This window comes from Nicotiana tomentosiformis, chromosome 8 (assembly GCF_000390325.3).
Source record: "Nicotiana tomentosiformis chromosome 8, ASM39032v3, whole genome shotgun sequence".
Lineage (NCBI taxonomy): Eukaryota > Viridiplantae > Streptophyta > Magnoliopsida > Solanales > Solanaceae > Nicotiana > Nicotiana tomentosiformis.
In genome coordinates this window covers 5,267,779-5,291,800 of record NC_090819.1, presented here as the reverse complement: position 1 = coordinate 5,291,800, position 24,022 = coordinate 5,267,779, and the positions used below count along the sequence as shown (strand labels likewise).

The 24,022-nt window shown below is 33.6% G+C and overlaps 2 protein-coding genes across 4 annotated transcripts; one reads left to right on the top strand and one right to left on the bottom strand.

The window, feature by feature from the left end:
* The first annotated feature begins 2,814 nt into the window (after positions 1 to 2,814).
* LOC104117416 (vesicle-fusing ATPase) lies at positions 2,815 to 12,930 on the top strand. The gene is made up of 21 exons (XM_009628468.4): positions 2,815 to 3,052; positions 4,634 to 4,729; positions 4,821 to 4,902; positions 5,186 to 5,236; positions 6,590 to 6,757; positions 6,880 to 7,034; positions 7,166 to 7,274; positions 7,408 to 7,507; positions 7,584 to 7,639; positions 8,174 to 8,239; positions 8,353 to 8,435; positions 8,569 to 8,702; positions 8,955 to 9,165; positions 9,642 to 9,773; positions 9,842 to 9,902; positions 10,006 to 10,065; positions 10,193 to 10,251; positions 10,325 to 10,412; positions 11,280 to 11,402; positions 12,182 to 12,247; positions 12,432 to 12,930. The coding sequence occupies exons 1-21, from the start codon at positions 2,877 to 2,879 to the stop codon at positions 12,573 to 12,575; spliced, it is 2,220 nt and encodes a 739-aa protein (XP_009626763.1). The 5' UTR covers positions 2,815 to 2,876; the 3' UTR covers positions 12,576 to 12,930.
* Positions 12,931 to 14,375: 1,445 nt separating this feature from the next.
* Positions 14,376 to 20,833, bottom strand: LOC104117417 (cytochrome c oxidase copper chaperone 2-like). 3 transcript variants are annotated; one of them, XM_009628469.4, is made up of 2 exons: positions 20,683 to 20,833; positions 14,376 to 14,865 (listed from the first exon to the last, which is right to left on the bottom strand). In XM_009628469.4, the coding sequence occupies exon 2, from the start codon at positions 14,851 to 14,853 to the stop codon at positions 14,623 to 14,625; it is 231 nt and encodes a 76-aa protein (XP_009626764.1). In that variant the 5' UTR covers positions 14,854 to 14,865; positions 20,683 to 20,833; the 3' UTR covers positions 14,376 to 14,622. The 3 variants fall into 3 exon arrangements, with proteins under 3 accessions (XP_009626764.1, XP_009626766.1, XP_070038099.1); XM_009628471.4 differs by lacking the exon at positions 20,683 to 20,833 and adding an exon at positions 16,955 to 17,044; XM_070181998.1 differs by lacking the exon at positions 20,683 to 20,833 and adding an exon at positions 16,757 to 16,792.
* Positions 20,834 to 24,022: the final 3,189 nt, after the last annotated feature.

The window sequence follows — 24,022 nt, the reverse complement described above, 5'->3', positions numbered from 1 at the left end:
GCCTAGTGAAGTAGATAGTACTAACTCCTCCCCCAAAAAAATACAAAAACAAAAATAATTTATTTGAATTTGTGACGTAAAATGAGTAATATATATTTTATGTGATTATAAATTATTACATAAATATAAATTATTTTAAAATAAAAAAAAAGATCATTCTTTTTTAGTACGGATAAAAAAAGAAATAGATTCGAATAAATTGAAACGAAAGGAGTATATAAAGTCCAAGTGAAAAAGCACATGATATAAACATAGTAAGTTTTTATACTTCGTCCGTTTCAATTTATACGAGTTAGTTTGACTTGAAGTAAAAAAAAAAATACACTTGAAACTTATGATCTTTAAAGTTTATAGGGTAAAAAAATGTTGGGGTCATAATATTTGTATGGTATAAAGGCTTCTCAATAAAGGTAAATTTATTAAAATAAAAAATTTAAAGTACATTATTTTCAAATGTGGAAACATGTTATTCTTCTTTAAATGGATTAATATGAAAAGTGTATTATATAAATTGAACCAGAGAGTAATATCTTTTTTTATTACGGTTAATAAGACAGACAGACAGATAGATATATTAAGCAAAAATAGAAATAGTAATAGGGTGGGTATTAGACCCTTGCCTAGTTGGCGAGTTACGGTATTATTATTAATATTACATGTTAATATTTGTCTTTCAAAAGTAGTTCATAGAATATCTAATCATATTGCTTCATTAACAAATATCCGAAGAATTGCAAAAATCCATATTTTTTCAAAAGCTTTCTTGTTGGTTCCTTCTTTAGCTAGCATGTCCGTCTACCAATTTATTATGCTCTCTGTAGTTATTATTTAGAACTAAATTCTACAACCGCTTGATTATCTCGGCTGAGAAACTAGTATATTTTAATTTAGCATCCATACGAGGATAGCGTAAAACTTTTTTTAGATTTTCATGTCTTCTAAAAGAACAATAAAGATAATTATCTATAGAAAGTGAAATAAGTAATTACTTCTTCTGTTTTAATTGTTTAGCTTAGTTTGACTCGATATAATATTAAAAAAATAAATTATTATTTTTAGTACATAATATTTGTGTGATTATAATCATTGAATTAGTTACAATATGTTATAGTTTTTTGTGTTTATAAAAATTTTTCATTGAAGAAACATGAAATTTGTCGTTCTATTTGAAACTGACTAATAAATAAATAATATAAAATAAAGTAAAACAAAAAGTAAAAAATAAACAAAATATTTACTAGAAAAAGCTAAATTTAATATTTCAAGAAAACTATATTATATACATATATAAATTAAATTTTGTAATGTCTCGAAAATATCATGTATATCGAATAATCCACTGGATAATTGACCTCCGTTTTCAAATGTTAGAGTGAAACTAGATATGTTCAAACTAATTTTCGTCCACCTTTCTAGCTAGAATTTTAATTTAAGATTTTCTAGTTGAATCTCTCGATCTTAACTATTATTAAATCATACTTTGTGGGAGTCTTTATAAATAATAAATTTTCTAAATGATTTATTCATTCAATGTACTAATTTTGCAAACATCGACAAGACTAATAACCTCTATTTCACCAATATTTTTCTTCATGTTGTTTCTTTCAATCTTAATAGCATCCGGGAAGATTTTAAAGAATGGGGTGATTTTTGTCATGTCATTCTCAAAATACACATGAATTAACTTGACCAATTCAACAAAAAAGAAAAAAAAAAGGAATAAGAAAAACAATCAGTAATTCTTTTTAAGCAAAAATAAAAACAAATAAAGATCATACATAAAAACCCCATTCCTTATCAAACCAGAATTTCAGTAACAAGACCCGAGCTTTTCTTTTTTAATCTTCAATTTACCAAATATAATAAAGTGATTCACATTCAACAAAAAAGAAATTCATAAACCTAAACACGGCATACGAAAATCAATTTATCAAACTTACAATTATATTTGGATATTTATAGAATCGCGTTTTAACATTTGAATGAGTTCGAGCTGTAAAATGACGAGCGATCACTATGCAACGACATCTCCTCGCATATCAATCTGCATGCGATGATGCAAAATCTTAAGAAACTAGATTTCCACAAAGTCTCCGAGACTAATTTCTTTAGAAATTTAACAACTAACATATGCAACCATGAAGGGCTTTTATTTTAAGTGAAAATGACCAAAAGTATTCTTGAATTATTCTAAAAAAAAATGTCCATTAGTGGGAGAATATTTTTGAACTACTTGGATAATAATATGGACTCTATTGAATAGGGATGAACGTTTAATACGAACTTCGATTCGATATTTGAGAATTTAATTTATTACATGATACCAAATAACATATCAAAGTAATTTGACGGGGATCGTCATTCTTATTTGGTTCAACATGGGATAATAATTTTTGGAATACTAATCTTAGGATAAAATAACAAAATAACTAATATGTCCTCCTCCAATATTCTCTCCCCTAAATCCTTTAAGAAAGTCAAGGTAAAATTAGAAATAAGTTTATCTTGTGCAAAATTAAACGCATATATTTTATTATATCTTGCATATATCATTTTAGTCTAATAGTTCAAATATTTAATAATAAAAATATATTTAGTAAATAGTACATCATCATTTAATTCTTGTATCATAATCCTTAAATCGTAATTCTACAATAATTTGTTCACAAAACCGAGGAACGCTTAAGAGCCAAGACACAGATATACCTTAGCAAATTCCTCGAACCACGTGAACGCCCTTTTATTCACCGGGTCCGACCCGACCCGACCCGATCTTCAACCCGGGTTCATTTCCCTTAACAGCCAAGCAAACAACACATTTACTATTCTCTATTCAAATTCATACGTTGATCTCTTCCATTTCGAACTCTGGAAAAATGGCAGGGAGATTTGGTTCCGGAGCATCGACGATGATCGTAACGAACACGCCGGCGAAAGATCTCGCTTACACAAATTGCGCATATTGCTCTCCGGCGGATCTCAGAAACTTCCTTGTTCCTGGATCTAAGCTCGCTTATGCACTTATCGCTGATGCTTTTGTTCTCACTTTAGCATATCCTTTCAAATTTCATTCATTACTATTCTTATTCTTAATTTGATCAAATTTTTGCGATTTTATTAGGATCGAGCTGTCGCATTTCAAAAGTTTTTTCATTTTTGAACTGACGAGAATGTGTAAGTTTAGTAGGTCTAAGGCATAGAAATAGTGTAATTATGATGAATTGTATGAATATTGAATTTAATAGGCCGATCCTTATTAGTTTGATATTGAAGCTTAGTTGATTGTTGATTGTTTGAACTTTGAACTGATAAGAGATTTAATAGATATAATGGAGCTGAGTGGACCTACTCTGAATGGTGCTAGCGAGGATGTTTTGAACATAAAGCTAATTTAATTTAGCAATTTCTTTTCTGATTTTATTACGACTGGTGTTTTGAACATGATTGTTTGCTTTAAGTTAGCGCATGTCACTTTTGTTCCTTTTGAACTGACGAGCATATGTGAGTTTAGTAGGTCTAAGGAGTAAAAATAGTACTGTAATTTTGATGAATTGTATAATTACTAAGTTCAGTAGGCTGATCCTTATTAGTTTGAGATTGAGGCATAGTTGATTGTTGATTATTTGAACTGACAAGACATTTTATAGATGTTATCAAGCTGAGTGGACTTAAATGATTTGGACATAGTAAGATAATGCGCATTTGAGAGCTAGCTTTTTAAGATAATGGGAAACGATGGCTAATTTACTCGTTTAGAGACCAGGAACTATCAACTATTTTGGGTAACTTTGGCTATTAGGAGTTGTGTGGCACAATTTTTGCTTTGACCATTGTGGAAATGAGGTTTTCACGGGTATATATTTTTCTTTTAACCCTATCTATTTGGATGAGCAAATGATCATCCAACTTCTTATTCTTACCTCACGTGAAACTAATGGCTGATCCAAGGAGTTGAACATTGTAGGTTTGAGTTCGGAATTCTACCACAATATGTTTGATTTACCGGGTTCGAATTCTATTATTTGTACTTATTTAGTGAATCTTTTAACGCATATACAAGTTCCGAGCCAAAGCTACGGGTTCAGATGAACTCGTAAGTCCTTACCGACATGCTCCCCTAACGACCTCTTTATATAAATGGACCTATTTGAGGAAACATATCTTTCATTTGGAAAGTAGTCATCCTAAAGAGAAGGTAAGGCTTGAACCAACAATGATGGAAGCTGAGTGACTTGACTCTTGAGTGCATTCGAGATCAGTGGTCTCAAATTTAGGCGAGTGTGGCATAACCCTTAGTGAACCATTGGCTAGTTGGTGCGCCCAAAAGGGAAACTTATACACTTCCTTCCCTTTCAATTATATCCCCTTTTCCATTTGAAAATTTCATTCTGAGGTTAGTAAACTATTAGAGAGATTTTCTCCCTGCCACCGGAGGAGATCTTTTATTAAACTTCTGATAGGAAAGGCTGTCCACTAGCAAATGCTAATGAGAAAATTCAAAACTCTTGAGGAGATTGTGTTCTCTTGTTTGTCTTTCTCTAAAATTTCCATTTCATATTCTGTTCATCATCTTTATGTAGCATTTTATTGGTTGAGGATAATGCAATTTAGTGCTGCCTTAACTGTGGAACACTGCCCACGATGCCATTCCTAATGGTCATCTTGGTCTTAATGCGATTCAAAGACGCTATGCCAAAGTTTCCACTGGAGACACTATATCTGTTAACAGGTTCGGCAGGACTATTCAGATATTATTGCTTTCTGTGGTCTAACTTTTCCGTAACATCAGTTAATTAGTGGTTTCACTGTTCAAATTGCAGATTTGTTCCACCGGATGACTTCAACCTTGCTCTGCTTACCCTTGACTTGGAGTTTGTGAAAAAAGGGACCAAAGATGAGCAGGTAAAATGATCCTGTCTAGTGTACCGCGCAATGTCTTTATTCCCTTTGAAGGAGTTAGATTCTTCTGGTGAAATTTGACTGTACCATATCTTTCAGCTCGCATAGCAAGTCTGGTATTTAGAGCATGCAGATCTTTTACAATTCGGTTGTGGTGTATTTTGGTTGCAACCCCATCTTCTTTTTTAGCTGGTTTTGTTTTAATCTTAGGCATCAAGAGTACTCTGGTTCAAACACTTGTGTTGCTGTAAATGTTGCAAGTTTACCAAAATATGTCTTTTTGTAGGTAGATGCAGTTTCTTTGGCTAATCAAGTTCGTAAGAGATTTGCTAATCAGGTGAAGGCGCTATCCCCCTCTGTCTTAATAACTTCTGCTTTCGAAGGTTCTTCTCTTGTTGTATTGTACCTGACAAAGGCTGTCGGGGAACACGTATGATTTGATTCTTCAGATCTGTACTTTCAAGAATGATTTCCATATGTCCTTTTCCTTTCTTTAGAATTTTGAAAACTAAGCAAGGCTGTTTATCCCCCGAAAAAAAAAAAGATAAGTAAGGCTAAACAACGTCCTGATCCTTATATAATGAAACTTCAACCAAAACGTAGTGTATTTGTTTTTTTTTACTGCTAATCAATTTAATTTATTACAAATATGCTCCACTTTGTACTAAATACTTTTGTCTTTGAATCATATCCATGTTTTAGTGTCCACTTCACATTAATGAGCGCTTGAGAGAAAATGACTGACATGTATATGAGTAGATTGGCTGGACTTATTCATCTTACAATTTACATGTCTGTTGTCTGCTTTTATTAATCAAAAGATAAATATGGAATTGCCTTGAGGATGTCAGGTGGAATCAACAAAATTAAGACCAAATGACCAACAACCTCTCCACCAGCCTCCATTGCAAAACCACTACTACCAACCACCTCCACTGTTGGTCACCATCAACTACCATCATACATCTATCACCTTTGGTTACCACAACACCACCACTGCCGTCTACCGCTGCAGAACCACCATCTCCGGTCTCCTCGACCAACCACGACCACTAGCTTCCACCTTACAACCATCATGGCCGACCACCACCACCATAGTTTGTCGTTAGCTTTTAGAGTGTGGTTCATAGAAATAAATTATACAACACCATGTAAATTAATATTTCTCTAGTATTTAGTGGATATAGTATTTATTATTAATTTATTTGAATTCCATATACATTAATTTTTAATTAAATGTATATTATCTACATTCAAATGTGAGAAAATAAGCAATTTTAATTATCCAGTGTTCTGATCCATGTACAGCATCTTAATAATCAGATGTGTATGCTGATTGAGACATCTTAATCTTAATAACAACAAATGGAGTCTTAGGGTGGTCTAGTAATAATCTTGGATTGGTTTATGGTGGTTTCGGAATAATCTTGCTAAATTCTAGGATACTTTGTCTTTTTTAGTGGACTAGGGCACGGTTCAGAGGATCTAGAGGTGTCTTTGTAAATTGCTGGGGATTACTAGGCTGTTTGAGTATTGGTGCTCCAGTATGGTGTTGCCTTTAAAATGCTATTAGAGAATGATAAAGTGGACCTCTAGCTCCAAGGCTTACCAATTAAGCTGCAGCAGATGTTCCAAGTCTATAGTTCTGATGAAAGTAACTTATTTATGAATCGTTAACTTCATTACGCAGATTATGTCAACTGGGCAAAAGGTGACATTTGAGTATCATGGCAATGGTTATATATTCACCGTGAATCAAGCTACTGTGGAGGGGCAAGAAAAATCTAATATCGAAAGAGGGATGATTTCAGCTGACACATACATTATATTTGAAGCTGCAAACTCTAGTGGAATAAAGGTTACTTCTTTCCGTCTTTAAGTAATATACGGGAGGCAAAAAGTTGCCAATAGATAATGGCTTCCTTCATGTTTATTGGAGTCCTTTTGATTTGGTTCTTGCTGCAACTGACTTCAATGCAGATTGTCAACCAGCGTGAAGCTGCTAGCAGCAGCATCTTTAGACAGAAAGAATTCAATCTTCAATCATTGGGTATAGGTGGTCTGAGTGCAGAGTTTGCTGATATATTTCGAAGAGCTTTTGCTTCCAGGGTTTTCCCTCCACATGTGACCAGCAAGTATGGAAAATTCTTGCTAAATAACTAAAATTCCTTTTCTTTTCATGAATTTGAGTTTGTTTCCTGAAGACAAGATGTAGTACAATTAATTCCTCACTTGGCCTTGGCTTTGCGATGAAATTGATTTTCAGGCTTGGTATCAAGCATGTCAAGGGAATGCTGCTCTATGGACCTCCTGGTACAGGGAAGACTCTAATGGCTCGGCAGATTGGAAAAATGCTAAATGGCAAGGAACCAAAGGTAGGTTCATGCAAGCCCTACTCATTTATTTTCTCCTTGTTATCGTTGTTACTCTGGAAGCAAGCAATATTCAATATTTTACTTGTTTGGCAATCTTGATTGTCTATGTGCTTCTTGTTTTTTTCTGTTGTAGATTGTCAATGGACCAGAAGTATTAAGCAAGTTTGTCGGTGAAACAGAAAAAAATGTGAGGGATTTGTTTGCTGATGCTGAGCAGGACCAAAGAACCAAAGGTAAGGGAGCTATCATGGAAATGAATATTTTGGGGTTTAAACTTGTTATTGTAATCTGTTATTTTTGTATTTCCAGGTGACCAAAGTGAACTGCATGTTATCATTTTTGACGAGATTGATGCAATCTGTAAGGTGGGAACCTCTTGAATTCTATTTGATTTTTTGAGATTATTACCCGTGCATTGATCATATCCCATTTGATTTTCTGTTATTGGTTCAACGGCTTCTCTTTTTTTTTTCTTTTCTTTCTGAGAAAGTGCTTCAGAGGCTCTTATACGAGCTGCTGGTTGTAAAATTAGAAGTTTGTAGGAGTGGGTCGTGTACCAATACATGTTTCACCCATGGGATACTGCCATGGGCAATAAGTTCCAGATGTTAATTTTGTTGCATAGATGTAAATATCAGCATTTGACTACTGAATCTAAATAAGTTATCCTTAGCTTGTTGCTTTAGTTGATTGGTACACCCTTAAGTTGTCTGCAGTCTACTTGTATGATACTATGATTGATACTGGGCATTATTACAAGTCATTTTGTGCTAATGCACTCTGTACGTGAGCAAATGTTCACCAAGCTTGCGGATCCATTCACTACCTTATCACGATATTCATCTGCAGTTGATTATGTAGATTTAGTTTCTTAATATGAAGCTTTTGTTGTTATGCAGTCTAGAGGATCAACTAGAGATGGAACTGGTGTACATGACAGCATTGTTAACCAGCTTCTCACTAAGGTATGCACAATACTTTCTAGTTGTGTTTGCAGAGATTAGAGTGGCTATATGCAACAGTAGAATGCTGTTAGCTGTTATTGATTCAATCTGGTTGATTGTTTCTTGCACTTTAGATAGACGGGGTGGAATCTCTGAATAATGTTTTGCTCATTGGAATGACAAATAGGAAAGATCTGCTTGATGAAGCACTTATGAGGTAACCATGGTCTCTTGTGTCATTTTTGTCTCTTTTTTTTTTGCTGAAGATTATACAAATGTTTTTGGTGTCAGTATTTCTTTGAGATTAAGTAATGTTTTATGGTGCATTATTAAGTTCGATATTGATATAGGCCAGGACGACTAGAAGTCCAAGTGGAGATAAGCCTTCCTGATGAAAATGGTCGACTGCAAATTCTCCAGATTCATACAAACCAGATGAAAGAGAATTCCTTTCTTTCCCCTGATGTGAACTTGCAAGAACTTGGTATGTGGTCACCACAGCAAGCATGTTATGATGGCTTTTGATATATGGCTCTTTTAAAATAGATGATGATATTACTAAAATCCTGTTATATACTTCTATCCCTGATTCAACTTGATTTTTCTTTCAAAGATATAATGTTGAATTGAAGGTGTTTCTGTGTTACTTCTGACTTCTGTTACTTTGTTTAGTCTACTAACCTACAGTGGTTCTATGGAATTCTTAGAGTTTTCCCCCATTTCCCTTTGCGTGCAGCCGCAAGGACAAAAAATTATAGTGGTGCTGAGCTTGAAGGTGTAGTCAAAAGTGCTGTATCCTTTGCATTGAACAGGCAGCTAAGCATGGATGATCTTACTAAACCAGTGGATGAGGAGAGTATAAAAGTCACTATGGATGACTTTTTGCATGCCCTTGGTGAAGTAAGACCTGCATTTGGTGCTTCCACTGATGACCTTGAACGTTGCAGGTTAGTTTTCCTGTTCCTAGTGTGCAGCCAATTGGTAGTATTTCGTGAATTGTTAAAGATAAAATCTATTTCCAAAATTGTACATAGTCCTTTTTTCTTTCTCCAAGGTTAGCTCTCATGCAATGCTTGTAGGATTATCGGGCTTGACAGTACAAAAAGAAGAAAAAAGTTTAGTACAAAATTTTCCTGAGAAAGGGATGTACTGTGTTGATGCTAAATGTACTTGTCTCCTATGTATTGATGGGGGGTCAGTATGAAGGGCTTACAGTGGGAGAGACTTAAAGTTCAATAGTTGGGAGAAGTATATGTGTTCTTGGTGGCTTAAGTGAAGAAACTAGTCTGTCGGATCTTGGATATACGTAAGGAAATGATAACTTGATGTTGAATAAAATTGTCACCACTGGAGTCTAGTTTAAGGTTTGTAGAACTTTGCTTAACTTGCTGCATGAAGGTGGCTTAACGACAACATTTTTCAGACTTAATGGCATTGTGGACTGTGGCGAACGACATCAACACATCTACAGAAGAACTATGCTATTGGCAGAACAAGTTAAAGTCAGCAGGGGGAGCCCCCTTATTACTTGTCTTCTGGAAGGCCCAAGTGGAAGGTAGAAGCTTGTGTTATTCTTGTTTTTTATGTGGTCATTTATCTTGAGTCTTTCCGTTCCTTGGACAGTGGCAAAACTGCAATGGCAGCAACAGTTGGAATTGAAAGTGATTTTCCCTATGTCAAGATAGTAAGTTACTAAATATTGGGAACTTGTACATTTTCTGGAGATTAATTACAAATTCTCACTCTTAAACCCATCTCTTTTTGCCTCTTTCCCCTGTGATTGTTAGATTTCTGCTGAAACTATGATTGGGCTCAGTGAAAGCAGCAAATGTGCTCAGATTGTAAAGGTACACACGTTAAGCTTGCACATCACTTTAGTATGATCAGCTAAAAGATAGATGCCTTTGTATATACCGGTGCATATTATTACTTGCATTTTAGTTATTAACTATGTCTTGTGCTAATATGTGGTAGGTATTTGAGGATGCGTACAAGTCACCACTTAGCATAGTCGTCCTTGATGGCATTGAAAGGTAAATTTTCTGATACTAGGTAAATAGCCTTCAAATGCATTATGATGTGTTTATCATGCATGTACCTGTGCAGGCTTCTGGAATATGTTGCAATTGGCCCTCGGTTTTCAAATTTGATTTCTCAAACACTGTTGGTGCTCCTCAAACGGCTTCCACCTAAGGTATTTCTTCATAATTATTCAGTATTATATTTCAAGATGCTCATTTGGTACTATAATTGCATGTTTGCTTCTTTTCCCACCCCCGTGTGTGTGGGTTGGAAAGGCTCATGGACATGCATCAGATAACTTAAGGGTATCAAAGCAAAGGATAGAAAGGAGTGCTTAAGAGGTTTTCTGGAAATGCTTATGTGGTGACTTCAAAATAAATGTGCCCCGAAGTATTTTTACAAAAGAAGCGCAAAAAAGCAATGAAGTCCACGGGGCTTGAAGCGAAAAGTTACACGCTAAATTCAAAATTCCATACATATACGAACTTAGTACTATAATTATCAAATTTCAGTTAAATAACTAAATTCAATATACAATAATGCCAATATAATCCAACTCTTCAAAGTTGAGATTCAAAGAATCAACCTTTTCTCATTCAGAACACTTTGCATGTCATTGTTTGAAGCACAAACTTATCTGAAACGTGTGGCTTCATGGCTTCACCCATGAAGCGATGACCTCTCGCTCTTGATACTTGACTAATTCCTACATAATAATTGCCCGGAAGCTGAAAACCAAATCAATGTTAAAGAGTCTTGTGCCGCACCTACATGCCTTGTAAAGTTTTTCTTGGGGTGGGGTGTGAAAGAATTTATCCCATTTCTATCTTGAACCCATCAAGTTCTCTAGTTGTTTTGATTTTTGCCTCCATTGGAAGAAAAGTACAGATAAACTTAAGAAACCGATGGACTAGAACGCCCAAGACACATACTGATGATGACCTACTGCTTTTTTATGAGCTGGATTTTAATTACGTTGTGGCTACATATGCAACTCTGCTTTTTGCTGATGATTCTTACGGCGGGTTTCATGTTACAGGGTAAAAAAATTCTCGTGATTGGAACTACTAGTGAGGCCGGTTTCTTGGACTCGGTTGGCCTTTGTGATGCTTTCTCGGTCACATACCATGTTCCAACACTAAAGACAGAAGATGCCAAGAAGGTAAGAGGGCATCCAAACTGCCAAGATGTTGATGTTTCATAATGAAAATTCATTTTCTAGTTGAATAGCCCATAGTTCTAACATGAAGAATGAAACTTTTATATGAAAGAAAACGGTATATAGCCATCTGTTACGTCAAACCATAATAGTTGGACTGTGAAGACTAAAGAGCAATGAAACTCCAAATAAATTCTTATATTGGATGCCATATGTTGAAAGGAAAAAAGGAAATCCTATTTTTTTGTAGAGCAGGTAGGTGCAGAAAAGCTTAACTAGGACATCGCAATTAGGTATTCCCAGATAAGGTAATCCAGTGCTAGTGGCCAATAAACTCCTTACAAAAGAATACTTCACCTCCCACTGAACCAGAATCGTCGTGGCAAGAAGATTACTGAATAATAGCTTGTGAATTCTGACGGTGTAACAAAACAGTGGCTTTTGTCATTGATGCCGCTAAATTTGTCAATATATCTTTATCTATTGAGCTCTCAGGTTCCATTTTACTTTTTGTCTTGAACAAACTGTGGAGCAAATGAGTTGGTGATTTGAGAAGATTTCTCATCATCAGTAGGCTGTATACTTTGTTTTTCCTTGGTATATGTATTGACTCTTGATTTCTAGTTCATTGGTTCAATTATTGGAGATGTCCTACCAAATTCCTTGGTGATGAGTTAGAACTCTTGAACTCTAGTTCATTGGTGCAGTTACTGGAGATGTCTGACCTACTGTCATCCCTATTCTATACCGCCCAAGTATTGATGTTTTGATGTTATTTGCAGGTGTTACAACAACTTAATGTCTTCTCAAATGATGATGTTGATTCTGCTGCTGAGGCATTAAATGACGTAAGTTTCAAAGCTCTGCTCCCTGTCTATCAGACAAGCACACTTTCCATACATGTCTCTTCCCTATACGAATAGTTCATATTTGTCTCATCGCCTTCTGATATTGGCACTCCTAGAGAAATTGAAATTTCAGGCGTATGATAGGGATTGGTCAATAACTCTTGATTGTGTTGTCTTGTGACAGATGCCCATCAAGAAACTATACATGGTTGTCGAAATGGCTGCTCAGGGTGAACATGGTGGGACAGCAGAAGCCATCTATTCTGGCAAAGAGAAGATCCAAATCTCACATTTCTATGATTGCCTTCAGGACATTGCTCGATATTGAGTGCTTGGTACATTTTTTTTTTTCTGGAGTAACTTAGGTAGGAACGGTGGTTTTCCTCTGAGTCGTCCATATTTTATCGTGGGCCGCTTTTTCTCATACACCCCATTTATGGGGTTCTTCTATTCATGAATTTCTTTTGAGGTGTTTATTGGGCCTTTGGAAACTCAGTTCTGTAATTGGCAATTTAGTTAGTATTTGTTAGAGCTCATTCGAAACTTCATTTGCTTTCTTATCCCTTGTTTAACTGTACTCTCTTTTTCTTTTTTCCTTTGTTGTTGCAGTAAGTATTGTAATCTCTGTTGAGTTGAACTTTCCATCTAATACGACTATAATAGCTTGAGGGGACTTACTAGTATTGCTTGAAAGTTGAAAGCTTACAATTATTCTTTTATTTGTAGCTTATATGTGTTTGTTCTAGCTTATCCATTTTGCTTTTATATCTGTTTGTAACGTAATTAGAGGTTATACGGCAATGAATTGTCTAAGCAAATATGAACATGGTTATATTTCCAGCTAGAGACGTTGGCTCATGTGACGTGATTGTTTGCTTTTCCAACTCTTTTCGAGTATACTCGTATATATCATAATGGGAAAAGGTCCAGATTTGTCCATGTACTTTGTGAAAATGTCTAATTCTACCCTCCGTTTATAGTTGGGTTCAACTATATCCATACATGGTTAATATAGGAATTGTTGGCTCAATCGAAGCGTACTCTGGTAAAAGTTTTGAATGCTAAGGTTTAGCTCAATGCGCTAACCTGATACTAATTGGGATTATCACAAATGAGAATAATGAGCCAGCTTCTACTCCAGATTTTTGGGCAATCAAACAAAATCCCTTATTTTGATTTGTCCGATAGGCGGAGAGCTAAGTGGAGAAAGAAATGAAGATGACAATCATGATTCAATATTCCACCTCTTACCGAACATAGGGCTGATTTATTTGTTTGCCATATCTTCGCTAGGTGTTTATGGAATTATTATAGCAGGTTGGTAGAGTTGAACTTGTTCGTGTTCTGATAAATTCTATGTGTTACTCTTCTATGCTACGAGGGGTTGTGATTCGTCGGTTATGTGCACACATGGTGCGGTTCAGTTTGGACCTTATAGCGGAATTCAAGCGAGATGGTGATTGAGGTGTGGAATGGTTCTTTCCGGGCCGTGGCATATTGTGTTATTCACTTCTCCATGGCGATTAAAAAATTGGAAAGCTGAATTTAACAGCCTTTTGATGTTTCCTGTGGTTTCTCCTGCTTCATCTCATGTATTATATGTTCATTTATGCAAGACACATTCTCTATTTTTTGGATTCCCATCTGGTACTCACATTGTGCCTTATTTAATCTGAATTTGCATTGCGTAAGATCCATTTAAAGGGGAAGCATTCCCTATTAGGATATTATGGCATGATTAATTCGGATTCGTGCCGTTTAAGACCCACTTTAAGAGGAAGCATTTCCTATTAGGATTTTCAGCGCAAGACCCACTTTGAGAGGAAGCATTCCCTATTAGGATTTTGTTCATTTGCGATAGGATTCTATCCACCTCACTGCAATCCTTGGTGGTTATGTAACACACATATTCAGTCAACTATATCATTAGTTATCAATGGTTGATCCTTACCTGTTTTGTCGAACTCAAAGAGTTGAATAAATCAAATCGACACAAAACATTATAGTTTCATCACATAACTTTCCTTCCACAGCGATGTATGTAACAAACCACTAATACCATTTTCATACCAAACATTTGTTAGTATTTATTCATAGTTAGATGAAGCAACGATGCAAAGATAATAAGTCCCTTGCAACGGCTAATTTCCATTCTTGAAATGTACTCCACAATTCAAATAATCAAGACGAATTATCTCGCATTTCCTGGTCCAACAAATCAATTTGCAGAACTTCCTTGCTTTATTCCTGTATTTGGTAAACAAATTCGACCTGTAAATATTTAGCTAATTGAGCTTGTATAGTGCCAAAACAAACTAAGCATTAGACAAAATTTTGTATCTCCGCTTGTCTATTCAGAGGCCGGCTGCTATGCTTCAGACATTGAAGCCTTCAGCTCGAAGGCATTTGCGATGAGCTTCAATCCATTTCTCACAAGCGGATTCGCCATGCTCCACAATGCATTCATCTCTCAGCTTCTTAGTATCAGGGCAAGCACAGCATATCTTCTTCTTTGGCTTTGAATCAGGCACAGCTGACTTTTGATCTTTTGGTACTTGCGACAAAGATATGGCTGTAGATGTATTCTCTATTGGCAGTCCACCCATTTTTGAAGAATACTGGAGGAGTTAGAAATGAAAGATTATGCTTTAGCATTGAAATAGAGGCTAACAGAAGTAAACCAAGAAAAAACCCAGAAGAAGATGCATAACAAGCGTTGAAGAAACTACATTTTCAAACGCGTAACCACAATCCTTGAGAAATAAGTTGAGAAAGAGATTGCAGGTATTAGGATTCTGCCAACTTGAGTTTTTTTCCCTCTCCCACTCTCTGAAAAGCAAAGCTCTAGCTTCTTTGTTGTACTTCATTGTTAAACAACATGCTCTCGCTTCGTCTCCTCAATTATCATTAATTGAGAAACTTATCAGATTTAAATCCAAAGGTATATATAATCTATATAATTCGGATGCCATCAGCAGTAGCTATCAGTATTATCTATGTTGCCTTAATATAGAAGCTACGACCGACGTTACGAGTATTCTCTTTTGCATTCTAAAACCAGCAATTTCTTCTCCTTTTCACCTTACTTTTGGAACCCTGTCCCAGCTAATATTACTAGAGCAAATTACTCAGCATTAAAGCGGGGTTAGCAGTAGCAAACAATTTCAAAACACAGTATCAAAGCAGGATCAACAGTAGCAACAATTTCAGAACATATAAGGATTCCATAGGCAGAACCCCCACCCTCCCCTCCCCCCCCCCCCAAAAAAAAAAAAAAAAAAAAACCACCACACTATCACCTTATTTGTTATCCTCTTTCAAGTTGCTAAGTGTGTGCATAAGTATTTTTGAAACCTTTTACGTATGAGTTTATACTCTTACGTTTGATATATTCTACTAGAATAATCCAGTGTTGTCAAAGGCCAAAAGCGTCAAAAAACACTTTAGGTCTATCGGGGCTTTAAGCGCAAAGTGCAATTAAAGCCTGGACTTTAGTTAAAAAAGGCACAACGAAGAAAAGAATAAAATTATATATATAAGTAAAAAGTTACATCTTCACGTAAATGATTTTCTTAATAATTAAGTACTCCCTCTGTTCCAATTTATGTGAACCTGTTTGACTAGGCACAGAGTTTAAGAAAAAATGAACACTTATGAAATTTGTGGTCCTAAACAAATCAAAAAGGGGCCCATAGTATTTGTGTGGTTATAAAAGCTTCTCATTAAGGGTAGAATTGCAAGTTTAAGCTAAATTGTTTCCAAATTTAGAAAGGGATCATTCTTTTTGGAATGGAGCAAAAAGGAAATAGGTTCACATAAACTGGAACGGAGTGAGTATATCTTTTCACCAATCATATTCAATGTTCAGTGCCAATCTATTCAAGATAGAATTTATGGGCAATGAGGCGAAGGCCTTAGTGCCTTGCCTACCCTAAAGCACAGACTAAGTGAGGCAAAGCATTTACCCGAGCTTCAGGGCCTAAGTGTACCTCAAATGAGCCTTTGACAACACAAGTAGAATCTATCAAAACACAGTATCAAAGCAGGATCAACAGTAGCAAACAATTTCAGAACATATAAGGATTCCACAAGCCAAAAATTTCAGAACACTCTCTCCTTATTTGTTATCCTTTTTGAGTTGATATCATTACAAAACAAATCTCATATCTAAGTGTGTATAAGTATTTTTGAGACCTTTTACATATGAATTTAGACCGATAAATAGATTATACTAGTAGAAATAGTTTTCTCCTGGGAATAATTAATATCTCTATTTGGGCCTAATATTTCATTCCAACATTTTGTAATAACTAGTATCTATGAACGTGCGTTGCACGTTAATAATGACACGTGATGATTTAAATATTTAATTATATGAATCAACAATAAAATTTAATTACTGAGAGAAATTTTATGTATAATAATACAACAATCATCTAAATGCCGAAAAATATTATTACATTAGCATAATACATGAATTTAAAATAAAAGGACATCATCAAAACTTACACAAATGATCAATTTTGTCATGTTAGTTAGATAATTATGTATTACTTCCTCTGGTCCACTTTAAGTGATTTTTTGGTTGCTTTCACACATTAAGGAATCTACCTGTTAGCATTAATTAACAATGTAATTGACCATATTAATCTTAAAGTTGATCGGAGAGAGTATAGTTTAAAAGTATTTAATGTGATGGTATCTTACCGAGCACTTCTTTGTGGACGATATTTTTGTGTGTGCACGTTTTCTCCTAATGATTTGGTTGCTCTGCCTTAATTAGAACTCTTGTTGTCGATCTTGATATCCCTCTTGAAAGTGCAACATACAGTTGTTCGTGCAAGAAAATATATTGCGGTAAATATAGTCTAATATTTAGGATGTTTGTCCTTGTGCTTTATTTATTATATTTGCTAAACATAAACATACTAAAAATTATTTTCACACAAATTTAAAAGGATATTCTTAGTTTCGGAAGACCAAATTTGAATTTAGGGATAAGAATATACTTAGAAGCACATTGACCAGTATCATAATTTTTGCATGTATGACATTATTGTCAAAACTTCTATATACCAACTGTGTGCTATTACATAAGTTATTCGGCTATCTAAGTTTTTCAGTAGCATGACATGCATATTTTTCTTCAAAATCAACCTATATACAATGGAAGATTAATTTTAATTTAGTCTATTATATATACGGTGACATTAACATATGTAAGAAATAATAAACTTGACAATAAACCTGTATGGTAGAAGGCCATTTGATATGATATTAAAGTATTTAAGTATTTTTCTTGGTAGTAATTATTGGCATCATTTTCTGTTAAGTCAAAAACTGAAAAAAAATTATTTTTACTATAAAATTTTGCAATAAACCTTTTATTTAGTTGATCAACATATTCATTTCTGCTAGCTAAGATAGATTTTTAATTCTATTATGCGATTTGCACAAATTGCGTTTTAATCTAATAATAGAAATATTTCTCTTATTAAATGCACTACTATTATCATTGGGGTTGATAACCAAGTACTCAGGAAGAATCAAATCATCTTTTATTGGATGCTCTTCTTCGTTTCCGACACAAAACAAGAAGACACTGAATAATGGATATGTTCTTACTTTATATTTTTGTTAGTTGAATCTTTTTCATTTGAAGCCAGAAGTATAACTTTGGCAAGCTAGCTTTTACTGTCTCTGCTTTTGTCGATTTTGGAACTGCTGGTAGTACTTGACAGAAATCACCTCCCAAACCATTAATTTTTCATCAAACGGTTCATAAATATCCAATATATCTCTAGAACTCCGGGCAATTATTTCAATCGTTTGATACTTAGCCATCAGTGTTTCATCCTATATTATCAATTTTGCTTTTCTTATAAATTTAGCATCATTGCTCTGCTTTGATATATTGTGATGGTTATTTAAGTTGTTTGAAGAGTAATATCAAATCTAACGTGGGTGGAATCACAATAAAATCGTTATTGGTACACCACTTGCTATTATTGCTAACAATATTATGCCTCTTGATATGATATTTACAAGTAATACATGACATAAAAATATCATTTTGATTTCGCCGGAGGCATCTACAAAGAATAATTCCGCTATACCAGAGTCTACACTTTTTTTTTTTTGATAACCATGGTGTCCGGGCTAGCTTGCGCGCACCTCAACTAATTCCACCGGGTACCTGCCACCTCCCACTAGCAACAGTTACCAGGTAACTCTATCCACCAAGGTTTGGATAGATGGAAGAAAACACCTAGTATTTGCCTCCGCTGGGATTTGAACCTGAGAGCTCAAGGATCTCACCCACTTCATTGACCACTAGGCCACACCCTTGGGTGCTACCAGAATCTACTCTTTATAATATAGTCTTGAAAGATTCTTCTTGTTTAGGATTTAGCTTTGATTGTGCTTTCTCAGACACATGTATAGCATTTTGATTCTTAATATTATACTAACCTTTACTTTGTGTTCTGATTTTTTTAATCTCTAACGCTTTTTTATGGAATAAATTTTTGTATCCTAAGATTTTTTTTAACTTGAATAAGAATTTTACTCATATGATGAATTTAAAAATAATTGAATTGGATTCTCTTGTTAAATAAATAATTAAAAGATCTAATTATTTGGTTTTAACATAAAAAAATAATTTATTGTATGTTGATTCAGATCTTAATATTAGTTCATCTCTTGTTTTGAATATTTAATCTTAATTATAATTTTATCTACCATAAATTTTATTTTCAAAGAGTAAAAAATTGATATGACATTTCACTTTTAGATCTTTATGTTTGTAGAATCATTAGTGGTGTTGACTCTTACCAAATTTTTTTTTCCTCTTTCTCACGCATTTATATTCTTAAATATTTTCTTAGTTGTTGTTTAATAATTGGGTATTTTTCAGTATTACACGAAAAATTAATAAAAAAATATTATTTGAGTAAGAAAACAGTTCAAATATAATATAAAAATATATTATCGTGAGGATATTTTTTTCTCAATTTCAACTCTTTATGTCGTCCATTTAATATTTGTTTTTATTTTTTCTTGGTATTGGACATTATGGAGTGGTAATGTATTGCCAATATGGAGGATTCTTATGAAATTAATTTTATTAAACTTTCCTACATATTTTTAACAAGAATTTAATAGACAAAATTTTATTAATTTTAAAATTTTAAATATTAAAATTAGCATGGAAAATATTATAGTCCAAAAAATAGGTTATTGCAGTTATGTCCTTTCCTTATGAGTTCTTCCATTTAATATTTTAGGGTTATTTTGGTCTATTAATATTGTATTTGTGCTTTTATAATAATATAGTATCTCCTTTTTCTAAATCGATTTGGACAATATAATACATTCTCAAATTAAATTAGTAATATAACATTATAATACGTTTTCAAATTAAATTAGTAATAGGAATTTTTAAGAATTATATCCTAAAAGTCATTAGATTACATGACTAAAAATATGTCTCTACCTCGAAAGTAATTATATTAAAAAGAAACATAACGTGTTTCCAAAGGTATTAGGTATACATGCTAACAAGTAGTATTATATGTCTATGCCCGAAAATAATTATATTAATAGGATTTCTAAAGGTAATCATGTAGGATTCCTAACGTGCAGTATTCTGTCCTAAAACTAATAGGATTATAAGGCTAATATCTAGAATTCCGGTTATGTTCTTTTATTATAAGTTATTATACTTAATATTATAAGGTTATTTTTGTAAACCGACATTGTATTCATGCTTTTATAATAATACTAGTCTCTATGAACGTGCGTTACACGTTAACAATTGCACGTAGTTATTCAGTCTGTTTAATAATTGCACGTAAATATTCAATCAATAATAAAACTAGAAGTTCGTTAAAATTAGAGTCTGTCTTCAATTAATAACTTTTGTGGGGAAAGGCAAATATGGAGAAGCCATCAGTGCTTGGATAACGAACAATTCACATTGACCCACCGGGGTGGCTCCAACCCTTTGGTACCGGGTTCATCTGAACTTAGTACTTTCAGCGTAGAGCATAAATTTTATATGTGAAAATTTACTAAAATTGCAACGGATAGTTGATATGAAACCATAACTTTAAAAATATAATGTATTCAAAGTTAAAAACCTTAAAAATTGAACTCCCGAACACTACAATTTAGACGACTAAAAGAAAATAATTTGAATTTAAAAATGCTAAAAGTGAAGAATAGTTTGTGTTCATTGTCCATATTTCAGCAAATAGATTGCTTCATCTATTTAATTCAGTTTGATTTATCGAAAAAAACAGAGTAATCAACAAGGCTTGAATTCTAATATCAAAGTGGTGAATCACATAGAAACAAAAACTCAAGGATTAATTGTGTATAATATAACAAAAAAATCAGATTAATTTAAATTCAAGGGCTTAATTTTGCCTAACCTTTTTCTCCGCTGTTCTTCGCCCCGTTGAATGCAGGCGGCGTTTCTGGGATATCTCTTGTGAAGAAATAACTTGCTACGTTTATTAGGAATGCGCCAAACGCGTCCGAATCTTTGTTTTTTTAGACATATTCCTCCCCTTTTTCTATGAAATGACAAAGTCCCTCTAAAGATACAAAAGTTGATGCTTTCCCCCATATCACTTTTTTTGTCTACTTTTTCTTGGGCAATGCGCTCACATATAGGGGTGCTAATAGTTCGGTTCAACCGGTTATTTTATAAAATTTATACCATACCAATTTTTCAGTTACTCTATTTTGTATGACCAAAATTAGACTTTTCGAAACCGTACCAATCATCTCGGTTTCTCTTCGGTATCGATACGATTCGGTTAGTTTTTGGTATTATTTTTAAAATGTCATATTAGAATCTCCAATAGAAGTTATTAAAATGCAATAACATGCGTATTTGCATAGGACTTTGGCAAAACTATCTACGCATTTTTCTATTTAAGAGGTAATGAATTAAGAGAACATGAAAGATAACGAGAATATAGCCATCTCACTATTCTATAACAGCGTAAAATAAATTAAGCAAAGGCGAAAGGAGTATAAATCACCCGAGTGAAAAAATATTAGTTAAGTTGGGACTCAAGAATAAAATCAATTATAAGATTGAGTATTCAACAAATGAAATCTAAACATACAAGAAAAAAGATATGCAATACCTTATTGCTTGCTACTCAAGATCGTTGGAATACCTTGTGACTTGCTACTTAAAATGCTGAAACTAACTTGATTTCAACGGGAGTACCAGAATGGGTTTGGGAGTTGGACTTTGGGGGGGTGTTTGGTATGAAGAAAAATATTTTTCGAGAAATATTTTCCAATTTTTACATGTTTGGGTGGCTTATTCTCATTTGTTTGCACTTAATAGAGGTCTGAATCTTAATCATTCAGATCTTATACATTAAGTGCGTTTTATTTTTAAAGCCTGAATCTGAATTATCAGATCTTAATCATTAAGTGTGTTTGTTTTTTTACTTCACAATCACTTAATGGGTCTGAATAGGTCTGTATGATTAAGATCAACAACAGAGACTTAATTTCATTAATATACTATCGTCCATATTCATTATTAATTGTCATTACCGTCTACCATTATCAACTACCACCATGACACCATCACCACCATCATTCTCAATCATAGCCCCACCATAATCGACTATCACCACATGCCATCTGCACCACTCCCACCACCATCATTCTCAATCGCAAGCACTTATCCACCTCAACTACCACAACTAACCACCCCATCACCATCAACAATTATAACCGGCACTACCCATTATTATAAACTACCACCACCCACCACCACATTCCTCAATCACAACTACCACCATCATCCGCCATTATTAACTATCACCACTCACCACCACCATCCTCGATCATAATCGTCACCGCTACTAATCACCACTAGCTACTACCCTGAACCACCACCATCAACCAAACCTACTACCAACCACCGACTCTAGTCGACATTCACAAGCACCACCGTTAGCCATCACCACCAGCAACTACTATATTTTAAAAATATTATATATTTTATTGATATAATATTAGATTAATTAGTATTTTATTTAAATTTTATGTTTATTAATTTTCAAATAAAAATAAATTTTATATATTCAGATATTAAAAATCAAACAGTGTTAATCATTTAGTATTCAGATCTCTATACACATCTTAATATTCAGATGTGTATTCAGATTTAGATGTTTTAATCTTAATACACATCTTGATATTCAGATGTGTATTCAGATTCAGACGTCTTAATCTTTAAAAAAAAAAAACAAATGAGGCCAAATGTTTTGAAAAATATTTTCCCCATCAACTCATTTTCCTTCAATTGGAGGAAATTTTCCCTATCAAGAGAAGCGAAAATATTTTCTAAAACTCTTTTCCAACCTTCCTCTCATCTCCATCCCCACTAACCCCCACCAACCCACCCCACACCTCACCTACCCCACCCCAATCCACGACTTACCCTAAATAGAAATATTAGTAGTAGTACTTTCTTTTCATGTTACAAATAGAGTATTTTTTTTTTCATTTCAACAAATGAGTATTTTCTTTTCACGATATAAAAAAAATTATTTTTTTATTTTAACAAAAAAAATACTTTCTTGTCATGATGTAGAAAAAATATTTTCTTTCATTTAAACAAAATGATGTAGTAAAAAGTATTTTTTTTTCATTTCAACAAAATGAGTACTTTATTTTCATATTGTAAAAATAGTACTTTCTTTTTCAACCAAAAAAATAGTATTTTTTTAAGTTATGGAGCACAAATTTCAACGTTGTTTTTGCGTAAAAAGGTAAAGCAACACATTAGTTCCTTTGGGGTTTATGTGAATTTTTAGAAAAATAATTAAATTCTTGAATAAAATAGAGTCATGAAAATGATGGGTATTTGGAGGGGGAGGGAAGAGTACAAGAAACATAAGGACTTGGGGGAGGGGAGAGGGGTGAGGAAAGTGGCATAAAAAATTATTTTCTAAAAAAAAAAATTCTACTCTGTAACCAAACACTAGAAAATATTTTTCGAGAAAAGGTTTTCACTCACCAACCAAACAAGAGAAAATAAGTGATAAAATCACTCATTTTCCATGAAAATATTTTCTAGGATCGTACCAAACAAACCCTAGGTGTCAATCACATGTTGGCTTGTAGTCGTTTTCATAATCCCAAGACTTTAGGAGAAAAAATGCTTTCTTATTTTTAAACTTAATATATGAAATATATTTTTCATAAATAAATTTATCGTATGGTTCTGTATTTTTACATTTTATTTTTATAAATTAAAAACATACCCGATTATTAGGTACTGTTATAAATTTATATAAAAACCTACGATTTTATTAAAAAAAATCTAATAACCAATTCAGTACGGTATGATTCGATCGATTTAATCGATTTTTAAAGATCCATTTGACCTGCACACTCTATAGAAGAATAGATTGGAGTAACTTTATCTTCTTTAATTTTTGTCTTTTTGATAATTGAGAAATTTTATATGTGGCCCACGGTTGAAGACTTGGTAGCTAATGGGACGATTCTTCTATCTTTATCCATTAAATATAAGTTTTTATATGTGATAGGGTTGCACTTGTAATATATACCTAACTCATAATTGAACCTCTTTCGTCAAAAAAATTATAGCATATAAATTGAGCAAAAATAAATATATTGCCTCATATATAAATTGCAGATAAAATTTAATCTTCAAACTTCAAAGACGATTGATATATTCAAAATTTATTATGTCAAACCTGCACACTT